The sequence below is a fragment of the Salvelinus alpinus genome, chromosome 32 (assembly GCF_045679555.1).
Source record: "Salvelinus alpinus chromosome 32, SLU_Salpinus.1, whole genome shotgun sequence".
Lineage (NCBI taxonomy): Eukaryota > Metazoa > Chordata > Actinopteri > Salmoniformes > Salmonidae > Salvelinus > Salvelinus alpinus.
In genome coordinates this window covers 187,321-209,386 of record NC_092117.1, presented here as the reverse complement: position 1 = coordinate 209,386, position 22,066 = coordinate 187,321, and the positions used below count along the sequence as shown (strand labels likewise).

Below are 22,066 nucleotides of genomic sequence, written 5' to 3'. Positions count from 1 at the left end.
CCAATCTATGGATGCCCATTATAGAGCTACATTGGGACTAGAGATAATAAGGGATTTATGTCTGGCAATTTCTACTCTTTACATTAACTTATCCAGCTTCAAAGGAATGCAATGTAGTATCATGTCTGACGAATGAAAATATTGGTAACACTATGCTTAAAGCCAGCAAGTATGATGCTCTTTGATGTGGTTATAATGTATTGTTATAGCAAGAGTTGTTATACGCATGTACAGTATGAACCATTATAATCAGTGCTTGGGCAGGAGCTCACTGGAGTTAAGTACTGGCACCTCAAATGTTTTACTGCTTGAGTTCCTGCAAGTCGTATAGAATATTAGCGCAAAAGTATTGTAGCGTTTCTGCACCGAAATATAAACAGTGCCGGCAAACAAAATGAGTACCGGCACATATTTCAGTCCAAGTCAAGCACTGAACATTTTCACAACATAGGAGCCGTGGGCATGATGTATCTACTGCAAACAGACCATCCTAAACTAGAGTGTGTATCATGACACAAGGGAGACCCAGATGCAGACACAGGAGGCAGATGGCTGGAGTCTTACAATATTTAATAATCCAATAGGGTAAGGCAAGAGAATGGTCGTGGACAGGCAAAAGGGTCAAAACCAGTTCAGAGTTAAAAAAGTACCGAAGGGCAGGCAGAATCAAGGTCAGGGCAGGCAGAATGATCAGGCAGGCGGGAAAGTAGTCCAGTCAGGCAGGGGTCAAAACCGGGAAGACTATCAAAAAGAGAATAGCAAAAGGAGAACGGGAAAACCATGCTGGTTGACTTGACAAACATACAAGACGAACTGGCACAGAGAGACAGGAAACACAGGGATAAATACACTGGGCAAAATAAGCGACACCTGGAGGGGGTGGAGACAATCACAAGGACAGGTGAAACAGATCAAGGCATGACAATGTGAACATAAAATACATCCCAATGTCACAACAAACACAACATCACTCCACGTTAACCCCTGACTAAAATGTCACTTACACACATGCACACACACACACACACACACAAATACAATAAGGTGAAGTCCAGGTCCATTGACATGAATGAATCCACGACAACGTTCCTGTTAGAAAACAGTTTGTTTGGGGCGGCAGGTAACCTGGTGGTTAGAGCGTTGGCCCAGTAACCGAAATGTTGCTAGATCAACTCCCAGAGCTGACAAGGTAAAAATCTGTTGTTCTGCCCCTGAACAAGGCAGTTAACCCACTGTTCCTAGGCCGTCATTTTAAATAAGAATTTGTTCCTAACTGACTTGCCTAGTTAAATAAAGGTTAAATAAATAAAAAATGTGTATGTGATTGTCGCATGCTTAGTTTATTTGGACTTGTTGTCAATTTGAGGCACTTCAATCTTTTCCCCAGTAAGGAACTGCCAGATGCCTCCTCTGTAGTTCTCATTGCCCAGGGCATACAGGAAAACGTTGAAGGTGGGAGAGGTCTTTGCCAGAATAGGAGCCAGCTACAAACACAAAGCCAAACAGAGCAATGTCAATGTCTCAGTACTAGCAAGTTCAAAAAGGTGGTACACATTTTGTGTCAAAGTACTGTACAGCAAGTTTGATAAAATACAGATATATATAGAGGGCTTGATTGACTCAGTTGGTTGGAGTATGATATTTGGCACACCAGAGTTGTGAGCTTGATTCCTGCATGGGCTATTGCACTACACAAGTAGTGTAATGGCCCCTTTGGGGACCAAATGACCATTAGTTAGATCATCAAGCAGTGCAATTAATGGCTACTATATTACACAGAAACCCAAAGTATTGTATTTGCTTTAGGGTGTTTGTGTATTTGGTAAATGGTGTAAAAGACTTTTGGCATACACAAAGTAATATGACCTTGAGAAATCTATATGTGGTCTACTGTTAGATTAGATGCGCGTGTGTGTGTGTGTGTGTGTGTGTGTGTGTGTGTGTGTGTGTGCGCACGTGTGTATTGTCCTCACCATCCTTATCTTGGGAGAGACCAGGTTGGCATTCTCAACAGCAGCGTAAAAGGCCAGGACTCCATAGGGTCCCCAGCAGAACAAAAATGTCTTCAGGGGAGTGGCAGTGTTGAACTGTAGAGATAGGGGTGTTATTACTTATTTCCATCACCATTGATTTAATATGTTCCTCTATGTTTGCTTTTGTAATGTATGTGGTTACACTCTCCATTCAAATAAAGCCATTTTAATTAATTAGAGAGAGAGAGGAGAAAGAGAACAGCGTAAGGGGGAGTAGAAGGAGAGGAAAAGGGGTGAAAGAAAATAGGAGAGGGAGGGAGAGAGAGAAAGGATTGTTACTGTTCGACAATGAATATTGGAAGAAAGAGCGAAAAGACGTCACATGCTTACATGCATGTGACGTCCTGGTCACAAGCCTGGGATAACGGCTGGGATAAAAACACTATATCTGGCTTACCATCATTTCATAATCAACTCAACTCAAAGTTCTGCTTGTAAACAAAGACATAAGGCACAAAAACAGGTACACAGTAAAACGTTGTTCACTGACCATTCAGAGTAATCCCATGTTTCATACTCATACTACACTATACTTAGGGTTAACAGTTTTGTTCGAGTATGTGTTCTTTTTGAGTACAAATGACGCAAAGACTGCAATGCCTTTTGCCATGTATACAACCTTTGTATCCATACAGGAATGTTAATGATGTGGTTGTTTACAGTGTTGTGGACCTTCCTAGCAGAAACCCAACACTGGGGCATCTGAAAGGAGAGGGGGCTTTGCTTTCTGTGTTTTGTGTTTCCAAAGTAATAATGACGTGATTCGTGCATTTGAGTTATTGGACACTCTTTGAAAGTGCGGCCTTGTGTGTGTGTGTATGTATGAGAGAAAGCAAGAGAGACAAAGAGAGAACATATATGTTTTCCCCTTTCTGCAATCAGTATTACTGTTATTGTTGATGTCATTATCTCACTTTGCTTTAGCAACAGTGGCTTTATCATTCATGCTAATAAAGCTTATCTGAGAGAGCGAGAGCATGTCTGTGTGTGTGATGCTATTTGAAGGTTACGTAACAGTAACAGTGCTGCCTTAGTGAGAAGAGCTCATTGTTTCCTGCAGCATAGACGCCTTTGTGCTCCGGCTAAGTCCTAGCTACACCACCGCGAGTAATTGGCTTATGTAACATATAGAGCGAGATTCAGTCCCAACCTGATTCAGTCCCTCCAGTCTCGTGTGGGACCTAGGGATGTTATGGTCACCGGGCAGTCATGATTCATGACCGCAGTCAAATTCCACGTAACCGTTTAGTCAAGCTCTGATGTCGCTGATGGTCATTAGTAGCCTACCAAACTTGCTAACTTCCTGGTACTCAGCACTCTATTGTCCCTCTAAATCACTCTGACATCAATGCAAATGCAATCGAAAATCATATTAAACACTTCATGAGAGCCCATGAGCTCATGTTGTGCAACATTTCTATAGGCTATGACATTCTTTTCTCACTCAGCGTTTTGATGGACTTTATTAAAAAGGAGGGGGATCCCATCAGGTTTCTATAATCTAGGCCTACTATATTTATTCCTCAACTTTGCTAATATTAAGCACATTGCTTCACTTTACAACAGGAGTATAGCCTACCTGGCTTCGCATGAAAATGAATCATGGGAAAAGCGTCCTCCATCCGCTATTTAAGATGACATGTATTTTTTTCCCCTGACCCTGTTCAGAGACAGGTACATGATTATGGTCCATTCTAAATCTAAACTAATTTCACACATATATTATTTAGTATATGTAAAGACAAACTTAAATTAAGAAAAGTCTGATGGGTGACAACATTAGTCTTTCATTTGTGAATGATGTATTATCACTGAATGATGCCCATCGTGTACACTGTCAAGTGTCTTCACTGACATTTTCAACTTCTCCCTGACCGAGTCTATAATACCTACATGTTTCAAGCAGACCACCATAGTCCCTGTGCCCAAGGAAGCGAAGGTAACCTGCCTAAATGATTTCCGCCCCGTGGCACTCACGTCGGTAGCCATGAAGTGCTTTGAAATGCTGGTCATGGCTCACATCAACAGCATCCTCCCGGACACCCTAGACCCACTCCAATTCGCATACCGCCCCAACAGATCCACAGATGACGCAATCTCAAGCCCACTCCACACTGCCCTCTCTCACCTGGACAAAAGGTGAGAATGTTGATCATTGACTACAGCTCAGCATTCAACAGAATAGTGCCCACGAAGCTCATCACTAAGCTAAGGACTCTGGTACTAAACACCTCCCTCTGCAACTGGATCCTGGACTTCCTGACGGGCCGCCCCCAGGTGGTAAGAGCAGGCAACAACACGTCTGCCACGCGGATGCTTAACACTGGGGCCCCTCAGGGATGTGTACTTAGGTCCCTCCTGTACTCCCTGTTCACCCACGACTGCATGGCCAGGCACGACTCCAACACTATCATTACGTTTGCAAATGACATAGCAGTGGTAGGCCTGATCCGACAACAATGAGACGGCCTATAGGGAGGAGGTCAGAGAACTGGCAGTGTGGTGCCAGGACAACAACCTCTCCCTCAATGAGAGCAAGTCAAAGGAGCTGATGGTGGACTACAGGAAAAGGCGGGCCGAACAGTCCCTCATTAAATCAACGGGGCTGTAGTGGAGCGGGTCGAGTGTTTCAAGTTCCTTGGTGTCCACATCACCAACGAACTATCATGGTCCAAACATACCAAGACAGTTGTGAAGAGGGCATGACAAAACCTTTTCCCCCTCAGGAGACTGAAAATGTGGCATGGGTCCCCAGATCCTCAAAAGGTTCTACAGCTGTACCATCGAGAGCATCCTGACCGGTTGCATCACCGCCTGGTATGGCAACTGCTCGGCATCTGACCGTGAGTGTAGTGCGTACGGCCCAGTACATCACTGGGGCCAAGCTTCCTGCCATCCAGGACCTATACAATAGGCGGTGTCAGAAGAAAGCCCATAAAATTGTCAGAGACTCCTGTCACCCAAGTTATAGACTATTTTCTCTGCTACCACACGGCAAGCGATACCGGAGTGCCAAGTCTAGGACCAAAAGGCTCCTCAACAGCTTCTACCCCCAAGCCATAAGACTGCTATACAATTACTAAAATCACCACCGGACAATTTACATTGACCCCCCCTCCCTTTTGTACACTGCTGCTACTTGCTGTTTATTATCTATGCATAGTCACTTCACACCCACCTACATGTACAAATGACCTCAACTAGCCTGTACCCCCGCACACCGACTCGGTACCGGTGCCCCCTGTATATAGCCTCGTTATTGTTATTCTTATTGTGTTACTGTTTATTATTGCTTTTTATTTTAGTCTACATGGTAAATATTTTCTTAACTCTTCTTGAACTGCACTGTTAAGGGCTTGTAAGTAAACATTTCACAGTAAAGTCTACACTTGTTGTATTCGGCGCATGTGACAAATAAAGTTTGATTTGATGGCAAGAAACAATGCATGCCTTTTTTTCTCTACTTTTTCAAATTGTAGTCACACAGGAGTAGCCTAGCCCATAGGCCTATATACACTGCTCAAAAAAATAAAGGGAACACTAAAATAACACATCCTAGATCTGAATGAATGAAATATTCTTATTAAATACTTTTTTCTTTACATAGTTGAATGTGCTGACAACAGAATCACACAAAAATTATCAATGGAAATCAAATTTATCAACCCATGGAGGTCTGGATTTGGAGTCACACTCAAAATTAAAGTGGAAAACCACACTACAGGCTGATCCAACTTTGATGTAATGTCCTTAGAACAAGTCAAAATGAGGCTCAGTAGTGTGTGTGGCCTCCACGTGCCTGTATGACCTCCCTACAACGCCTGGGCATGCTCCTGATGAGGTGGCGGATGGTCTCCTGAGGGATCTCTTCCCAGACCTGGACTAAAGCATCCGCCAACTCCTGGACAGTCTGTGGTGCAACGTGGCGTTGGTGGATGGAGCGAGACATGATGTCCCAGATGTGCTCAATTGGATTCAGGTCTGGGGAACGGGCGGGCCAGTCCATAGCATCAATGCCTTCCTCTTGCAGGAACTGCTGACACACTCCAGCCACATGAGGTCTAGCATTGTCTTGCATTAGGAGGAACCCAGGGCCAACCGCACCAGCATATGGTCTCACAAGGGGTCTGAGGATCTCATCTCGGTACCTAATGGCAGTCAGGCTACCTCTGGCGAGCACATGGAGGGCTGTGCGGCCCCCCAAAGAAATGCCACCCCACACCATGACTGACCCACCGCCAAACCGGTCATGCTGGAGGATGTTGCAGGCAGCAGAACGTTCTCCACGGCGTCTCCAGACTCTGTCACGTCTGTCACATGTGTGTGTGAACCTGCTTTCATCTGTGAAGAGCACAGGGCGCCAGTGGAGAATTTGCCAATCTTGGTGTTCTCTGGCAAATGCCAAACGTCCTGCACGGTGTTGGGCTGTAAGCACAACCCCCACCTGTGGACGTCGGGCCCTCATACCACCCTCATGGAGTCTGTTTCTGACCGTTTGAGCAGACACATGCACATTTGTGGCCTGCTGGAAGTCATTTTGCAGGGCTCTGGCAGTGCTCCTCCTTGCACAAAGGCGGAGGTAGCGGTCCTGCTGCTGGGTTGTTGCCCTCCTACGGCCTCCTCCACGTCTCCTGATGTACTGGCCTGTCTCCTGGTAGCGCCTCCATGCTCTGGACACTACGCTGACAGACACAGCAAACCTTCTTGCCACAGCTCGCATTGATGTGCCATCCTGGATGAGCTGCACTACCTGAGCCACTTGTGTGGGTTGTAGACTCCGTCTCATGCTACCACTAGAGTGAAAACACCGCCAGCATTCAAAAGTGACCAAAACATCAGCCAGGAAGCATAGGAACTGAGAAGTGGTCTGTGGTCACCACCTGCAGAACCATTGGGGGTGTCTTGCTAATTGTCTATAATTTCCACCTGTTGTCTATTCCATTTGCACAACAGCATTAGAAATGTATTGTCAATCAGTGTTGCTTCCTAAGTGGACAGTTTGATTTCACAGAAGTGTGATTGACTTGGAGTTACATTGTGTTGTTTAAGTGTTCCCTTTATTTTTTTGAGCAGTGTATTTATATGGTTTGTATCATAAATAAAGTGGCCAAATAACTTCTTAAAATTAAGCACATTAATCCGCTTTACAACCGGTGTAGAGCCTAACTGGCATTCATAGGCAGTGTGTGAGTTTCAAGGTTGGGGGAGATCATTTTCACCATCAAATGGCCTTTATAATAAAGCATTGCATAAATAATCGCATTTGCGGTCAACTTTGAGAATGTTTTTTTCCCACTAATTGATAGCATTTTGGAACATTCACGCTTATAGCCTACTGCCGTGTGTGTATTGCTGCGCTTATAATGTGAAGAAATAGCCTAAGAGTTTATCAACATTTTAAGTCTTGATCTGTTGCATCAGCCTCATTGCTTTTTTTGATTTTTTGATGCCGGTGGTTGTATTAATTTGGGATCTATCGCATCCCACAACTGTTCCAGAGTATGTTTGGAACATTTAGTCGCATCATGCAGCCTTAGAATGTTTTAAAAATCACAACATATAGCCTAACGTTTGTATCACCAACTAAAGTTACATAAATAACTACAAATTAAGCATACAGGAGGACCTGTTTCTTTGTTAACTGCTCAACACAGAATAGAATGCGCACACTCTCGGAAATCGTTTGGAGAAAATATCCTTTTTATTTTATTCAGGTATGTTCAATTGTCATTATTTTATATTATTTTATTTTATAGTATGAAGAATACAAGGAATTTTAAGCAAATCTTGTCTGCTAAATGAACTAGTGTAGCCCAAAGCCATATGGCATAGTCAGATCGGGGCCTAACATAAGGACAGCAGTTTGCTATTCTGTTCTTCTGAAATAGACTAGATTTTCTTCATATGATGTTTCTTTAGATCTGTCTAAATTAAATAATGGATTTATTGTGATGGTGTAAGCTATATTAAATAGATTTATTAGACTTTTTAAAATGTAGAGGTTCCAAATGTCTGCATTAGTGGCTTGTAGGCTATGTGTGGTAGTCAGAAGATGTACATTACCAGTCAATTACCGTGAAACCGGCAGTTATTTGCTTGACAATCACAGGCTGACAACAGTTCTGGACCGCCACTGCCCTAGTGGTGGGACCTACAGTATACTCTACTAGTCTACTGTGTCTATTCAACAGTACAATGGATTCCTTTAAGGCACAGTGGCTGCATTCCAAACCATGGGGCCTAAATGGTCTACACCAGGGGTGGGCAACTCCAGTCCTCGAGGGCCTAATTGGTTTCACACTTTTTCTCCATCCCTAGCAAACACAGCTGATGATTCAAATTGCATTCTAAACTGAAGATCATGATTAGGTGATTATTGGAGTCAGGTGTGTTAGCTGGGGCTGCTGCAAAACTGTGACACCAATCAGGCCCTCCAGGACTGGAATTTCCCACCCCTGGTCTACACCTTGCAGGGCTGAAAAGACTAAATAGATTAACATTAGCACTATAGGGATTGTTTCTCCTCCCTAGTACTCAAATAAGCAGTGGTCAGTCATCGATAGACAGGGGGAACATTTTGGGTTTGGAACTGAGTGGATACTTTTTAAATGCAGCAATCTTTGAAGGTATCACTGATTTGACATGACTGGTTCTGTGAAATCTGGAAATATAATCTATGATTCACTTGCATTCACCTATCAATTCATGTTAGAGCAGTGATTCCTTCAAGGTAGCAAGGAGGGAAGGGTGCATGTTGACAGTATCGGAACAGGGCCATGTATGACAATAATAGTGGACATGCTTCTTGTTAAGTTCATGATTTAAGTATCCCTATATTTAATGTTATTACAGGCTATCACTTTGTTATTAGTGGGCCTGCGCAGCAGTCTTGTTGTTGATGAACCTGGCCTGAGTGCAATGGCAACCATGTAGTGTGCTAATACGGTTTAGTAAACGTTGTTAAACTGGAACCTTGTCGTTGTGTTATTTCGACTTGCCTCATTCCAAATCGTTGTTTAACCAGTAATATTTCTCTGGTCATGTTTTTACTCGTTATAGTTGTTAAAAACATCATAATGTAGTTAATTTGAACCGTTTTATAGCAATTTATATCCGTTTAGTGCGATTCTGAGGAATTTCTTTGTAGTGCACTTTTTAGCTTTGGGAACGTTTCGGGGGTCTCGGTCGTTGGTAGTGGACATTTCGAAGGACAGAGGACATCTATCGACCAAAAGAAATTTATAACATAGAAAGGATACATTGCCCAAGAATCTGATGGAAGAACAGCTCAAAGTAAGCAATATTTAATATGATAAATCGTTGTTATGTCGAAATATTTTAAACGCATATTTCGCCATTTTGTTTGGTATAGCTTCACTTGGCGAACCCTGTATTGAAAAGTAAGGATAATTTTAAAAATGTAAGTCAGCGGTTGCATTAAGAACTAATTTGTCTTTCGATTCCTGTCAACCCTGTATTTTTTAGTCAAGTATATGATTAGCTTTCAATTAAACTAGATCACTCTGATAGATGACGTCAGACATATTGAGGCTTGAGTTGTGACTATTTCCATTGTATAACCACGGTTTTGTATGGCTAAATATGCACATTTTCGAACAAACTGTATATGTATGTTGTAAAATGATGTTACAGGTGTCATCGGAAGAATTCTGAGAAGGTTAGTGAAAAAATTAATATATTTTGGCGATGATAACGTTATAGCTCCCTTTGCCTTGAATTCATGCTCTACTAACGTTTGCACATGTGGTATGCTAACTTATCGATTTATTGTGTTTTCGCTGAAAAACGCTTAGAAAATCTGAAATATGGTCTGAAATCACAAGAACTGTGTCTTTCCATTGCTATGCTTTGTCTATTTTTATGAAATGTTTTATGATGAGTAAATTGGTCATACACGTTGCTCTATCTAGTAATTCTAGTCGATTTGTGATGGTCGGTGCAATTGTAAACTGTGATTTCTACCTGAAATATGCACTTTTTTCTAACAACACCTATCCTATACCATAAATATGTTATCAGACTGTCATCTGATGAGTTTTTTTCTTGGTTTGTGGCTATCAATATCTTAGTTTAGCCGAATTGGTGATAGCTAGTGGTGGAGAGAGAAAATGGTGGACAAAGAAAGATGGTGTATTTTGCTAACGTGGTTAGCTAATAGATTTACATATTGTGTCTTCCCTGTAAAACATTTTAAAAAACAGAAATGATGGGTTTATTGACAAGATCTGTATCTTTCATCTGGTGTCTTGGACTTGTGATTTAATGATATTTAGATGCTACTATTTACTTGTGAAGCTATGCTAGCTATGCTAATCAGTGTGGGGGGGGTGGGGGGTGCTCCCGGATCCGGGTTTCTGAGGCAGTAGAAGTTAACACTTCTTACCCTGGCATTTCCGGTCTTCTTGAACTTCTGGCCAATGGACTTGTAGGAGGTAATGACAACAAAGGTCTGGACGGCCATGTTGAAAATGGCCATGGGGATGAGGTAGGACACATAGTTCCTGTTTAGGAGAAGAAAGAACAGAGGATGTTATGAAACAAGTGCATCTGGGGAGCCAAAATGGATGTTTTACACTACAGAAAGAGACAATACTCTGAAAACCATGTACTGTACTAAGGTTGATAGACATGGCAGGGCGGAAGGTTTTGGCAATGATGTACACAACCGTTCAAAAGATTGGGGTCACTTAGAAATGTCCTTGTTTTCGAATGAAAAACACATTTTTTGTCCAGTAAAAGAACATCAAATTTATCAGAAATACAGTGTAGACATTGTTAATGTTGTAATTGACTATTTTAGCTGGAAACGGCAGATTTTTTATGGAATATCTTCATAGGTGTACAGAGGCCCATTATCAGCATCCATCCCTCCTGTGTTCCAATGGCACGTTGTGTTAGCTAATCCAAGTTAATAATTTTAAAAGGCTATTCTGGTTAAAGACAGTTTGCACTGCTCTGTGACGGGAGTAGTACACAGCGTTGTACAAGATCTTCAGATTCCTGGCAATTTCTAGCATGGAATAGCCTTAATTTCTCAGAACAAGAATAGACTGACGAGTTTAGGAAGAAAGGTCTTTGATTCTGGCCATTTTGAGCCTGTAATCAAACCCACAAATGCTGATGCTCCAGATACTCAACTAATCTAAAGGACTTTAATCAGAACAACAGTTTTCAGTTGTGCTAACATAATTGCCAAAGGGTTTTCGAATGATCAATTAGCCTTTTAAAATGAAAAACTTGGATTAGCTAACACAATGTGCCATTGGAACACAACAGTGATGGTTGCTGATAATGGGCGTCTGTACGCCTATTTATTTATTTTATTTTTTATTTCACCTTTATTTAACCAGGTAGGCTAGTTGAGAACAAGTTCTCATTTGCAACTGCGACCTGGGCTAGATAAAGCAAAGCAGTTCGACACATACAACAACACAGAGTTACACATGGAATAAACAAACATACAATCAATAATACAGTAGAAAAATCTATATACAGCATGTGCAAATGATGTAGGATAAGAGAGGTAAGGCAATAAATAGGCCATGGTGGCAAAGTAATTACAATATAGCAATTAAACACTGGAATGGTAGGATGTGCAGAAGATGAATCTGCAAGTAGAGATACTGGGGTGCAAAGGAGCAAAATAAATAAATAAATACAGTATGGGGATGATGTAGATTGGATGGGCTATTTACAGATGAGCTATGCAGTGATCTGTGAGCTGCTCTGACAGCTGGTGCTTAAAGCTAGTGAGGGAGGTAAGAGTCTCCAGCTTCAAAGATTTTTGCAGTTTGTTCCAGTCATTGGCAGCAGAGAACTGGAAGGAGAGACGGCCAAAGGAAGAATTGGCATTGGGGGTGACCAGTGAGATATACCCGCTGTAGCACGTGCCTATGTAGATATTCCATAAAAAAAATCTGCCGTTTCCAGCTACAATAGTCATTTACAACATTAACGATGTCTACACTGTATTTCTGATCAATTTGATGTTATTTTAATGGACAGAAAATGTGTTTTTCTTTCAAAAACAAGGACATTTCTAAGTGACCCCAAACTTTTGAACAGTAATGTATTTCTGATTTGTATGTGTGTATGACCTGTCTCCCTTGTTGTAGGCCATGTTTTTTTGTATTTGTATTTTTGTGTGTGTGTGTGTGTGTGTACGCGCGTATGTCTGTCTGCCCATCAATCTGTCTTTTTGCCACTTGTGAAGATGTTTGTGTGTTATGTCTCCTTGCTGTAGTCCATGTGCATGTGCAGGTATGTGGGTGTGTTCGTGACCTGTCTCCTTTGCTGTAGTCCAGAGTACAGCAGGTTCTGAGGGGTTCGTAGTCATACTCTCCCCAGCCGATGAGGGGCATGGCGGACCAGAAGGCGGTGAACAGCCAGATGAAGATAGTCAGAGTGATGGCACTGCTCCACTGTAGCTTTGTCCCTGATGAGAAGCACAACCATAGAAATACAATGATTAGAATAGATTCTATTTCAATAATGTATATTTCCCATTGGAATGGAGAGGGAGAGTAAAGGTGTGTGCTGTGCTCAGAAATATATTTTTATTATTGTATTTCTATGAGCACAACACACACCGTTACTCTCCACCATTCCAATGTATATATGAAATATCCCCTCACCCCCATTGCTTTCCAGGACCAGACAGATATACAACACATTCATAAAATAAACAAAAAATGTACTTCAAACTAGCTGTGAACACACAGACCAGTAGAATGCATGTTTTACGTGTTACAATAAAATGTGTAATTATTGTATTATTTTGATTTTAACATGTACATTTTTGGTAGGGCAGGACAAGAGGGAATCTCTGAGGAAGTGTTCATAATAAAACCTTTAAGGGTTGTCTTCATATTTCCTCAATTGTAGCTGTATTTTGTTTTATTGGATGTAATTCCACAGATTTTATGGTTTCAAATCACAAATTCCATCTGCGACATACCCAAAGAATGAGAAGAGATAAGGGTTGTAATATAATACAATTCATGTTGATCCTTGTCTTGAAGTAGGTCTAAGCTCAACATGGTTAATATTGGTTTACTATTTGCTTGAAATACAACAAAACAAAATGCTTCCCATTGGCCAGTTGTTGGCCACATACAGGGCCTAATTAATGCAGGTACTTACCGGGGATGAAAGTAACAAATATAAGAACAATGGAAATATATACACAGTATATGAATATATACACTGCTCAAAAAAATAAAGGGAACACTTAAACAACACAATGTAACTCCAACTCAATCACACTTCTGTGAAATCAAACTGTCCACTTAGGAAGCAGCACTGATTGACAATAAATTTCACATGCTGTTGTGCAAATGGAATAGACAAAAGGTGGAAATTATAGGCAATTAGCCAGACACCCCCAATAAAGGAGTGATTCTGCAGGTGGTGACCACAGACCACACCTCAGTTCCTATGCTTCCTGGCTGATGTTTTGGTCAATTTTGAATGCTGGCGGTGCTCTCACTCTAGTGGTAGCATGAGACGGAGTCTACAACCCACACAAGTGGCTCAGGTAGTGAAGCTCATCCAGGATGGCACATCAATGCGAGCTGTGGCAAGAAGGTTTGCTGGGTCTGTCAGCGTAGTGTCCAGAGCATGGAGGCGCTACCAGGAGACAGGCCAGTACATCAGGAGACGTGGAGGAGGCCGTAGGAGGGCAACAACCCAGCAGCAGGACCGCTACCTCCGCCTTTGAGCAGGAGGAGCACTGCCAGAGCCCTGCAAAATGACCTCCAGCAGGACACAAAATTGCATGTGTCTGCTCAAACGGTCAGAAACAGACTCCATGAGGGTGGTATGAGGGCCCGACGTCCACAGGTGGGGGTTGTGCATACAGCCAAACACCGTGCAGGACGTTTGGCATTTGCCAGAGAACACCAAGATTAGCAAATTCGCCACTGGCGCCCTGTGCTCTTCACAGATGAGAGCAGGTTCACACTGAGCACATGAGCACATGTGACAGACGTGACAGAGTCTGGAGACGCCGTGGAGAACGTTCTGCTGCCTGCACCATCCTGCAGCATGACCGGTTTGGCGGTGGGTCAGTCATGGTGTGGGGTGGCATTTCTTTGTGGGGCCGCACAGCCCTCCATGTGCTCGCCAGAGGTAGCCTGACTGCCATTAGGTACCGAGATGAGATCCTCAGAGCCCTTGTGAGACCATATGCTGACACATGCACATTTGTGGCCTGCTGGAGGTCATTTTGCAGGGCTCTGGCAGTGCACCTCCTTGCACAAAGGCGGAGGTAGCGGTCCTGCTGCTGGGTTGGACAGTTTGATTTCACAGAAGTGTGATTGACTTGGAGTTACATTGTGTTGTTTAAGTGTTCCCTTTATTTTTTTGAGCAGTGTATATATACACACAGACATACATACACTGCCGTTCAAAAGTTTGGGGTCACTTAGAAATGTCTTTGTTTTCGAAAGAAAAGCACATTTTTTGTCCATTAAAATAACATCAAATTGATCAGAAATACAATGTATGACTATTGTAGCTGGAAACGGCAGATTTTTTATGGAATATCCACATAGGCGTACAGAGGCCCATTATCAGTAACCATCACTCCTGTGTCCCAATGGCACGTTGTGTTAGCTAATCAAACTTTATCATTTTAATTGATCATTAGAAAACCCTTTTGCAATTATGTTAATAACACAGCTGAAAACTGTTGTTCTGTTTAAAGAAGCAATAAAACTGGCTTTCTTAAGACTAGTTGAGTATCTGGATCATCAGCATTTGTGGGTTCGATTACAGGCTCAAAATGGACAAGAAACTGAAGATCTCGTACAACACTGTGTACTACTCCCTTCACAGAACAGTGCAAACTGGCTTTATCCAGAATAGAAGGAGCAGTGGGAGGCCCCGGTGCACAACTGAGCAAGAGGACAAATACATTAGAGTGTCTTGTTTGAGAAACAGACACCTCACAAGTCCTCAACTAGCAGCTTCATTAAATAGTACCCACAAAACACCAGTCTCAATGTCGAGAGAGAGAGAATGGCTGCAGGTAAAGCAGACACCGGATGACCACTAGGGGGTGTGGCAGGAGCAGATGTGACAGTACCCCTCCCTCTACAGGCGCCACTTATTTTGATTTTTTTACCTTTATTTAACCAGGAAGGGCTCATTGAGATTTAAAATATCTTTTCAAGAGCGTCCTGGCCAAGATAGGCAGCACCAAGTCATTACAAAAATTACAGACAGACATGAAAAACTACAAGTAATCTAGTAAAAACCATTGAATTCACAAGAGTATAACAAAATCAAAAACAGCAAATTAAAAACATTGACAGGTCAGGGAATCAGCCTCAAAATCCTTCATCAGTGATTTAAAAACACCAATCGGGACAAATTCTTCCAGTTTAAAAGTATTTTGTAAGGTGTTCCAAGATGATGGCGCAGAGTACATAAAACCCCTTTTACCAAATTCAGTTCGGACATTTGGAACAGTTAGCAGGATAAAGTCCAGCGAACGAAGAGAGTACATTTCTGATCAATAAGAATGCCCAAATAAAAAGGTAGTAAACCCAAAACGGCTTTGTAAATAAAAGTATACCAGTGACTAGAGAAGGCCAGCCAACCCTGGTATACAAAGTGCAGTGGTGCGTAAGGGTTTTGCAGTTTAAAATAAATCTCAAAGTGCCATGGTAAAGAGTGTCAATTGATCTCAAACACTGTGCGGAAGCATTCATATATAAAATATCCCCATAGTCTAGTAAAGGCATAAATGTAGCTGATACTAGCCTCCTTCTGGCTTCAAAAGAAAAACAGGCCTTATTCCTAAAATAAAATCCCAATTTCAGCTTCAATTTTTTTGTAAGTTGTTGAATATGCAATTTAAAAGAGAGGCCATCATCAATTAGAATTCCAAGATATTTATATGAGGTTACAACCTCAATCTCCTTGCCCTGAAAGGTAGTAATAGGTGAAAGGTTCAGAGGTCTATTTCTTGCATTAGAAAAGACCATTAGTTTAGTTTTGTCAGTATTGAGGATAAGCTTCAATTGACACAAGGTATGTTGAACAGTATAAAAAGCAGTTTGCAAGTTCTGGAAAGCTTTTGTAAGAGACGAGGCACAACAGTAAATAACAGTATCATCAGCATAAAAATGAAGTTGTGCATTTTGAACATTTTTGTCTAAATCATTTATATAAATAGTGAATAAGAGAGGACCAAGTACAGAGCCTTGGGGCACACCATTAAGGACAGACAATTTAACAGACATAAGCCCATCAAATTGAGTGCACTGAGTTCTATCAGATAGATAGTTAGCAAACCATGCAACTGCATGCTCCGAAAGACCTACACTCAACAATCTCTGCCTGAGTATAGCATGATCAACTGTATCAAAAGCCTTAGAGAGATCAATAAAAAGTGAGACACAGTGCTGTTTTTTGTCAAGGGCTTCAGTGATATAATTTAAAACCTTCATGGCTGCTGTAATTGTGCTATGCTTCTTCCTGAAGCCCGATTGGTACATTGATAAAATAGAGCTAGTAAATAAAACCTATTTTAGCTGTTCACTTACAAGGGTTTCAAGTATTTTCACCAGGGGTGACAGCTTTGAGATTGGCCTATAATTATTTAAAAGAGTTGGATCTCCCCCTTTTAAAAGTGGTAGGACAAATTCTGATTTCCAGATCTTTGGAATTTCATTACATTCCAGGGTTAGATTGAACAGATATGTAAGTGGTTCAGCTATGAAATCAGCTGCCAGTTTTAAAAAGCAGGGATCCAAAGATCAGGACCTGCAGGCTTTCTTTTATCTAAGGATTTCAGGGCTTTATGTACCACCTGCACTGAGAATGGCAAAAAGCTAAAAGTTTGACCAGCTCTCACTGGTTCATCCACACAGGGTTGTACAGAGACAGAGGACACTGAATCAAACAGCCTACCAGATGATACAAAGTGCTCATTGAAACAATTCAGCATTTCAGTTTTGTCATATATAGCAACAGAGTCCTTCAAAACACATGGCGGTAATTCATTAACATTACTGTTACCAGACATAGACTTAATAGCATTCCAAAACTTTCTAGGTTCATTCAGGTTATCAGTGGTAACAGACATAAAATATTCAGACTTGGCCTTCCTGAGAAGAAAATAACACTTGTTTCGTAACTGCCTAAAAATAAGCCAATCAGCATCAGAACAAAATTTCCGTGCTTTAGCCCAGGCTAGATTACGGTCGTGAATAATACAAGACAGCTCAGAAGAAAACCATGGATTATCCCGTCCTTTAACCCTGAACCTGCGGAATGGGGCATGTTTGTTTACTATTTGGAAAAAAACATCATGAAAGAATATCCAGGCAGTTTCCACATCAGGGATAAGCTCAATCTGCTCCAGTCAAAATAAAACAAATCATGAAAGAAAGCCTGCTCATTAAAACACTTCAAATTTCTCTTACGAATAAAACGTGGGTTTGTCTTTGGAACCTTAGTATTTCTAACAGCAACAACAGCACAATGGTCACTTAAATCATTACAAAAAACGATAGCAAATTTCAATTTACAAAAAAAAATATGGCGTTTTCGTCTTTTGAGCTTCTAGTCATGAAATCTATGCAGCCTACTCAATCACTTTTTATAGCTACTGTTTACAGGCCTCCTGGGCCATATACAGCGTTCCTCTCTGAGTTCCCTGAATTCCTATCGGACCTTGTAGTCATAGCAGATCATATTCTAATTTTTGGTGATTTTAATATTCACATGGAGAAGTCCACAGACCCACTCCAAAAGTCTTTCGGAGCCATCATCGACTCAGTGGGTTTTGTCCAACATGTCTCTGGACCTACTCACTGCCACAGTCATACTCTGGACCTAGTTTTGTCCCATGGAATAAATGTTGTAGATCTTAATGTTTTTCCACATAATCCTGGACTATCGGACCACCATTTTATTACGTTTGCAATCGCAACAAATAATCTGCTCAGACCCCAACCAAGGAGCATCAAAAGTCGTGCTATAAATTCTCAGACAACACAAAAATTCCTTGATGCCCTTCCAGACTCCTTCTGCCTACCCAAGGACGTCAGAGGACAAAAATCAGTTAACCACCTAACTGAGGAACTCAATTTAACCTTGCGCAATACCCTAGATGCAGTTGCACCCCTAAAAACGAAAAACATTTGTCATAAGAAACTAGCTCCCTGGTATACAGAAAATACCCGAGCTTTGAAGCAAGCTTCCAGGAAATTGGAACGGAAATGGCGCCACACCAAACTGGAAGTCTTCCGACTAGCTTGGAAAGACAGTACCGTGCAGTACCGAAGAGCCCTCACTGCTGCTCGATCATCCTACTTTTCCAACTTAATCAGGGAAAATAAGAACAATCCAAAATTTCTTTTTGATACTGTTGCGAAACTAACTAAAAAGCAGCATTCCCCAAGAGAGGATGGCTTTCACTTCAGCAGTAATAAATTCATGAACTTCTTTGAGGAAAAGATCATGACCATTAGAAAGCAAATTACGGACTCCTCTTTGAATCTGCGTATTCCTCCAGGGCTTAGCTGTCCTGGATCTGCACAGCTCTGCGAGGGCCTGGGATCGGGAGAGACACTTAAGTGTTTTAGTACTATATCTCTTGACACAATGATGAAAATAATCATGGCCTCTAAACCTTCAAGCTGCATACTGGATCCTATTCCTACTAAACTGCTGAAGGAGCTGCTTCCTGTGCTTGGCCCTCCTATGTTGAACATAATAAACAGCTCTCTATCCACCGGATGTGTACCAAACTCACTAAAAGTGGCAGTGATAAAGCCTCTCTTGAAAAAGCCAAACCTTGACCCGGAAAATATAAAAAACTATCGGCCTATATTGAATCTTCCATTCCTCTCAAAAATTTTAGAAAAAGCTGTTGCGCAGCAACTCACTGCCTTTCTGAAGACAAACAATGTATACGAAATGCTTCAGTCTGGTTTTAGACCCCATCATAGCACTGAGACTGCACTTGTGAAGGTGGTAAATGACCTTTTAATGGCGTCTGACCGAGGCTCTGCATCTGTCCTCGTGCTACTAGACCTTAGTGCTGCCTTTGACACCATCGATCACCACATTCTTTTGGAGAGACTGAAAACCCAAATTGGTCTACACGGACAAGTTCTGGCCTGGTTTAGATCTTACCTGTCGGAAAGATATCAGTTTGTCTCTGTGAATGGTCTGTCCTCTGACAAATCAACTGTACATTTCGGTGTTCCTCAAGGTTCCGTTTTAGGACCACTATTGTTTTCACTATATATTTTACCTCTTGGGGATGTTATTCGAAAACATAATGTTAACTTTCACTGCTATGCGGATGACACACAGCTGTACATTTCAATGAAACATGGTGAAGCCCCAAAATTGCCCTCGCTAGAAGCCTGTGTTTCAGACATAAGGAAGTGGATGGCTGAAAACTTTCTACTTTTAAACTCAGACAAAACAGAGATGCTTGTTCTAGGTCCCAAGAAACAAAGAGATCTTCTGTTAAATCTGACAATTCATCTTGATGGTTGTAAAGTCGTCTCAAATAAAACTGTGAAGGACCTCGGCGTTACTCTTGACCCTGATCTCTCTTTTGACGAACATATCAAGACTGTTTCAAGGACAGCTTTTTTCCATCTACGTAACATTGCAAAAATTAGAAATTTTCTGTCCAAAAATGATGCAGAAAAATTAATCCATGCATTTGTTACTTCTAGGTTAGACTACTGCAATGCTCTACTTTCCGGCTACCCGGATAAAGCACTAAATAAACTTCAGTTAGTGCTAAATACGGCTGCTAGAATCCTGACTAGAACCAAGAAATTTGATCATATTACTCCAGTGCTAGCTTCCCTACACTGGCTTCCTGTTAAGGCAAGGGCTGATTTCAAGGTTTTACTGTTAACCTATAAAGCGTTACATGGGCTTGCTCCTACCTATCTTTCCGAGTTGGTCCTGCCGTACATACCAATACGTACGCTACGGTCACAAGACGCAGGCCTCCTAATTGTCCCTAAAATTTCTAAGCAAACAGCGGGAGGCAGGGCTTTCTCCTATAGATCTCCATTTTTATGGAACAGTCTGCCTACCCATGTGAGAGACGCAGACTCGGTCTCAACCTTTAAGTCTTTACTGAAGACTTATCTCTTCAGTAGGTCATATGATTTTTATTTATTTATTTTATTTATTTAACCAGGTAGGCAAATTGAGAACACGTTCTCATTTACAATTGCGACCTGGCCAAGATAAAGCAAAGCAGTTCGACACATACAACAACACATAGTTACACATGGAGTAAAACAAACATATAGTCAATAATACAGTGAAAAAAATAAGTCTATATACAATGTGAGCAAGTGAGGTGAGATAAGGGAGGTGAAGGCAAACAAATATATGTATAAATAAATAAAAATATAAAAAGGCCATGGAGGCGAAGTGAATACAACACAGCAAGTAAAATAAAAACTAAAAAACACTGGAATGGTTGGTTTGCAGTGGAAGAAAGCGCAAAGTAGAGACAGAAATAATGGGGTGCAAAGGAGCAAAATAAATAAATAAATAAATACAGTAGGTAAAGAGGTAGTTGTTTGGGCTAAATTATAGATGGGCTATGTACAGGTGCAGTAATCTATGAGCTGCTCTGACAGCTGGTGCTTAAAGCTAGTGAGGGAGATAAGTGTTTCCAGTTTCAGAGATTTTTGTAGTTCGTTCCAGTCATTGGCAGCAGAGAACTGGAAGGAGAGGCGTCCAAAGGAAGAATTGGTTTTGGGGGTGACTAGAGAGATATACCTGCTGGAGCGCGTGCTACAGGTAGGTGCGGCTATGGTGACCAGCGAGCTGAGATAAGGGGGGACTTTACCTAGCAGGGTCTTGTAGATTACCTGGAACCAGTGGGTTTGGCGACGAGTATGAAGCGAGGGCCAGCCAACGAGAGTGTACAGGTCGCAGTGGTGGGTAGTATATGGGGCTTTGGTGACAAAACAGATGGCACTGTGATAGACTGCATCCAATTTATTGAGTAGGGTTTTGGAGGCTATTTTGTAAATGACATCACCGAAGTCGAGGATTGGTAGGATGGTCAGTTTTACAAGGGTATGTTTGGCAGCATGAGTAAAGGATGCTTTGTTGCGGAATAGGAAGCCAATTCTAGATTTGACTTTGGATTGGAGATGTTTGATGTGAGTCTGGAAGGAGAGTTTACAGTCTAACCAGACACCTAGGTATTTGTAGTTGTCCACATATTCTAAGTCAGAGCCGTCCAGAGTAGTGATGTTGGACAGGCGGGCAGGTGCAGGCAGCGATCGGTTGAAGAGCATGCATTTAGTTTTACTTGTATTTAAGAGCAATTGGAGGCCACGGAAGGAGAGTGTGATTGAGTGTAGTCTGGCCCAGGAGTGTGAAGGTGAACGGAAAGGCTCTGGAGCAACGAACCGCCCTTGCTGTCTCTGCCAGGCCGGTTCCCCTCTCTCCACTGGGATTCTCTGCCTCTAACCCTGTTACAGGGGCTGAGTCACTGGCTTGCTGGTGCTCTTTCATGCCGTCCCTAGGAGGGGTGCGTCACTTGAGTGGGTTGAGTTACTGACGTGATCTTCCTGTCTGGGTTGGCGCCCCCCCTTGGTTTGTGCTGTGGTGGAGACCTTTGTGGGCTATACTCGGCCTTGTCTCAGGATTGTAAGTTGGTGGTTGAGGATTTCCCTCTAGTGGTGCGGGGGCTGTGCTTTGGCAAAGTGGGTGGGGTTATATCCTTCCTGTTTGGCCCTGTCCGGGGGTTTCTTCGGATGGGGCCACAGTGTCTCCTGACCGCTCCTGTCTCAGCCTCCAGTATTTATGCTGCAGTAGTTTATGTGTCGGGGGGCTAGGGTCAGTTGGTTACCTGGAGTACTTCTCCTGTCTTATCCAGTGTCCTGTGTGAATTTAAGTATGCTCTCTCTAATTCTCTCGTTCTCTCTTTCTCTGTGAGAACCTGAGCCCTAGGACCATACGTCAGGACTACCGGGCATGATGACACCTTGCTGTCCCCA

The 22,066-nt window shown here is 42.1% G+C and overlaps 1 protein-coding gene across 1 annotated transcript in view; it reads right to left on the bottom strand.

The window, feature by feature from the left end:
- Positions 1–553: 553 nt before the first annotated feature.
- LOC139562358 (RPE-retinal G protein-coupled receptor-like) overlaps positions 554–22,066 on the bottom strand; it is a 46,102-nt gene continuing 24,589 nt past the window's right edge. The window contains exons 4-7 of the mRNA XM_071380031.1: positions 12,336–12,489; positions 10,438–10,555; positions 1,974–2,087; positions 554–1,484 (exon numbers count right to left, since the gene is read on the bottom strand). Coding sequence (XP_071236132.1) covers positions 1,341–1,484; positions 1,974–2,087; positions 10,438–10,555; positions 12,336–12,489 — 530 coding nt within the window. The 3' untranslated portion in view covers positions 554–1,340. The remainder of the gene's footprint in view (positions 1,485–1,973; positions 2,088–10,437; positions 10,556–12,335; positions 12,490–22,066) is intronic.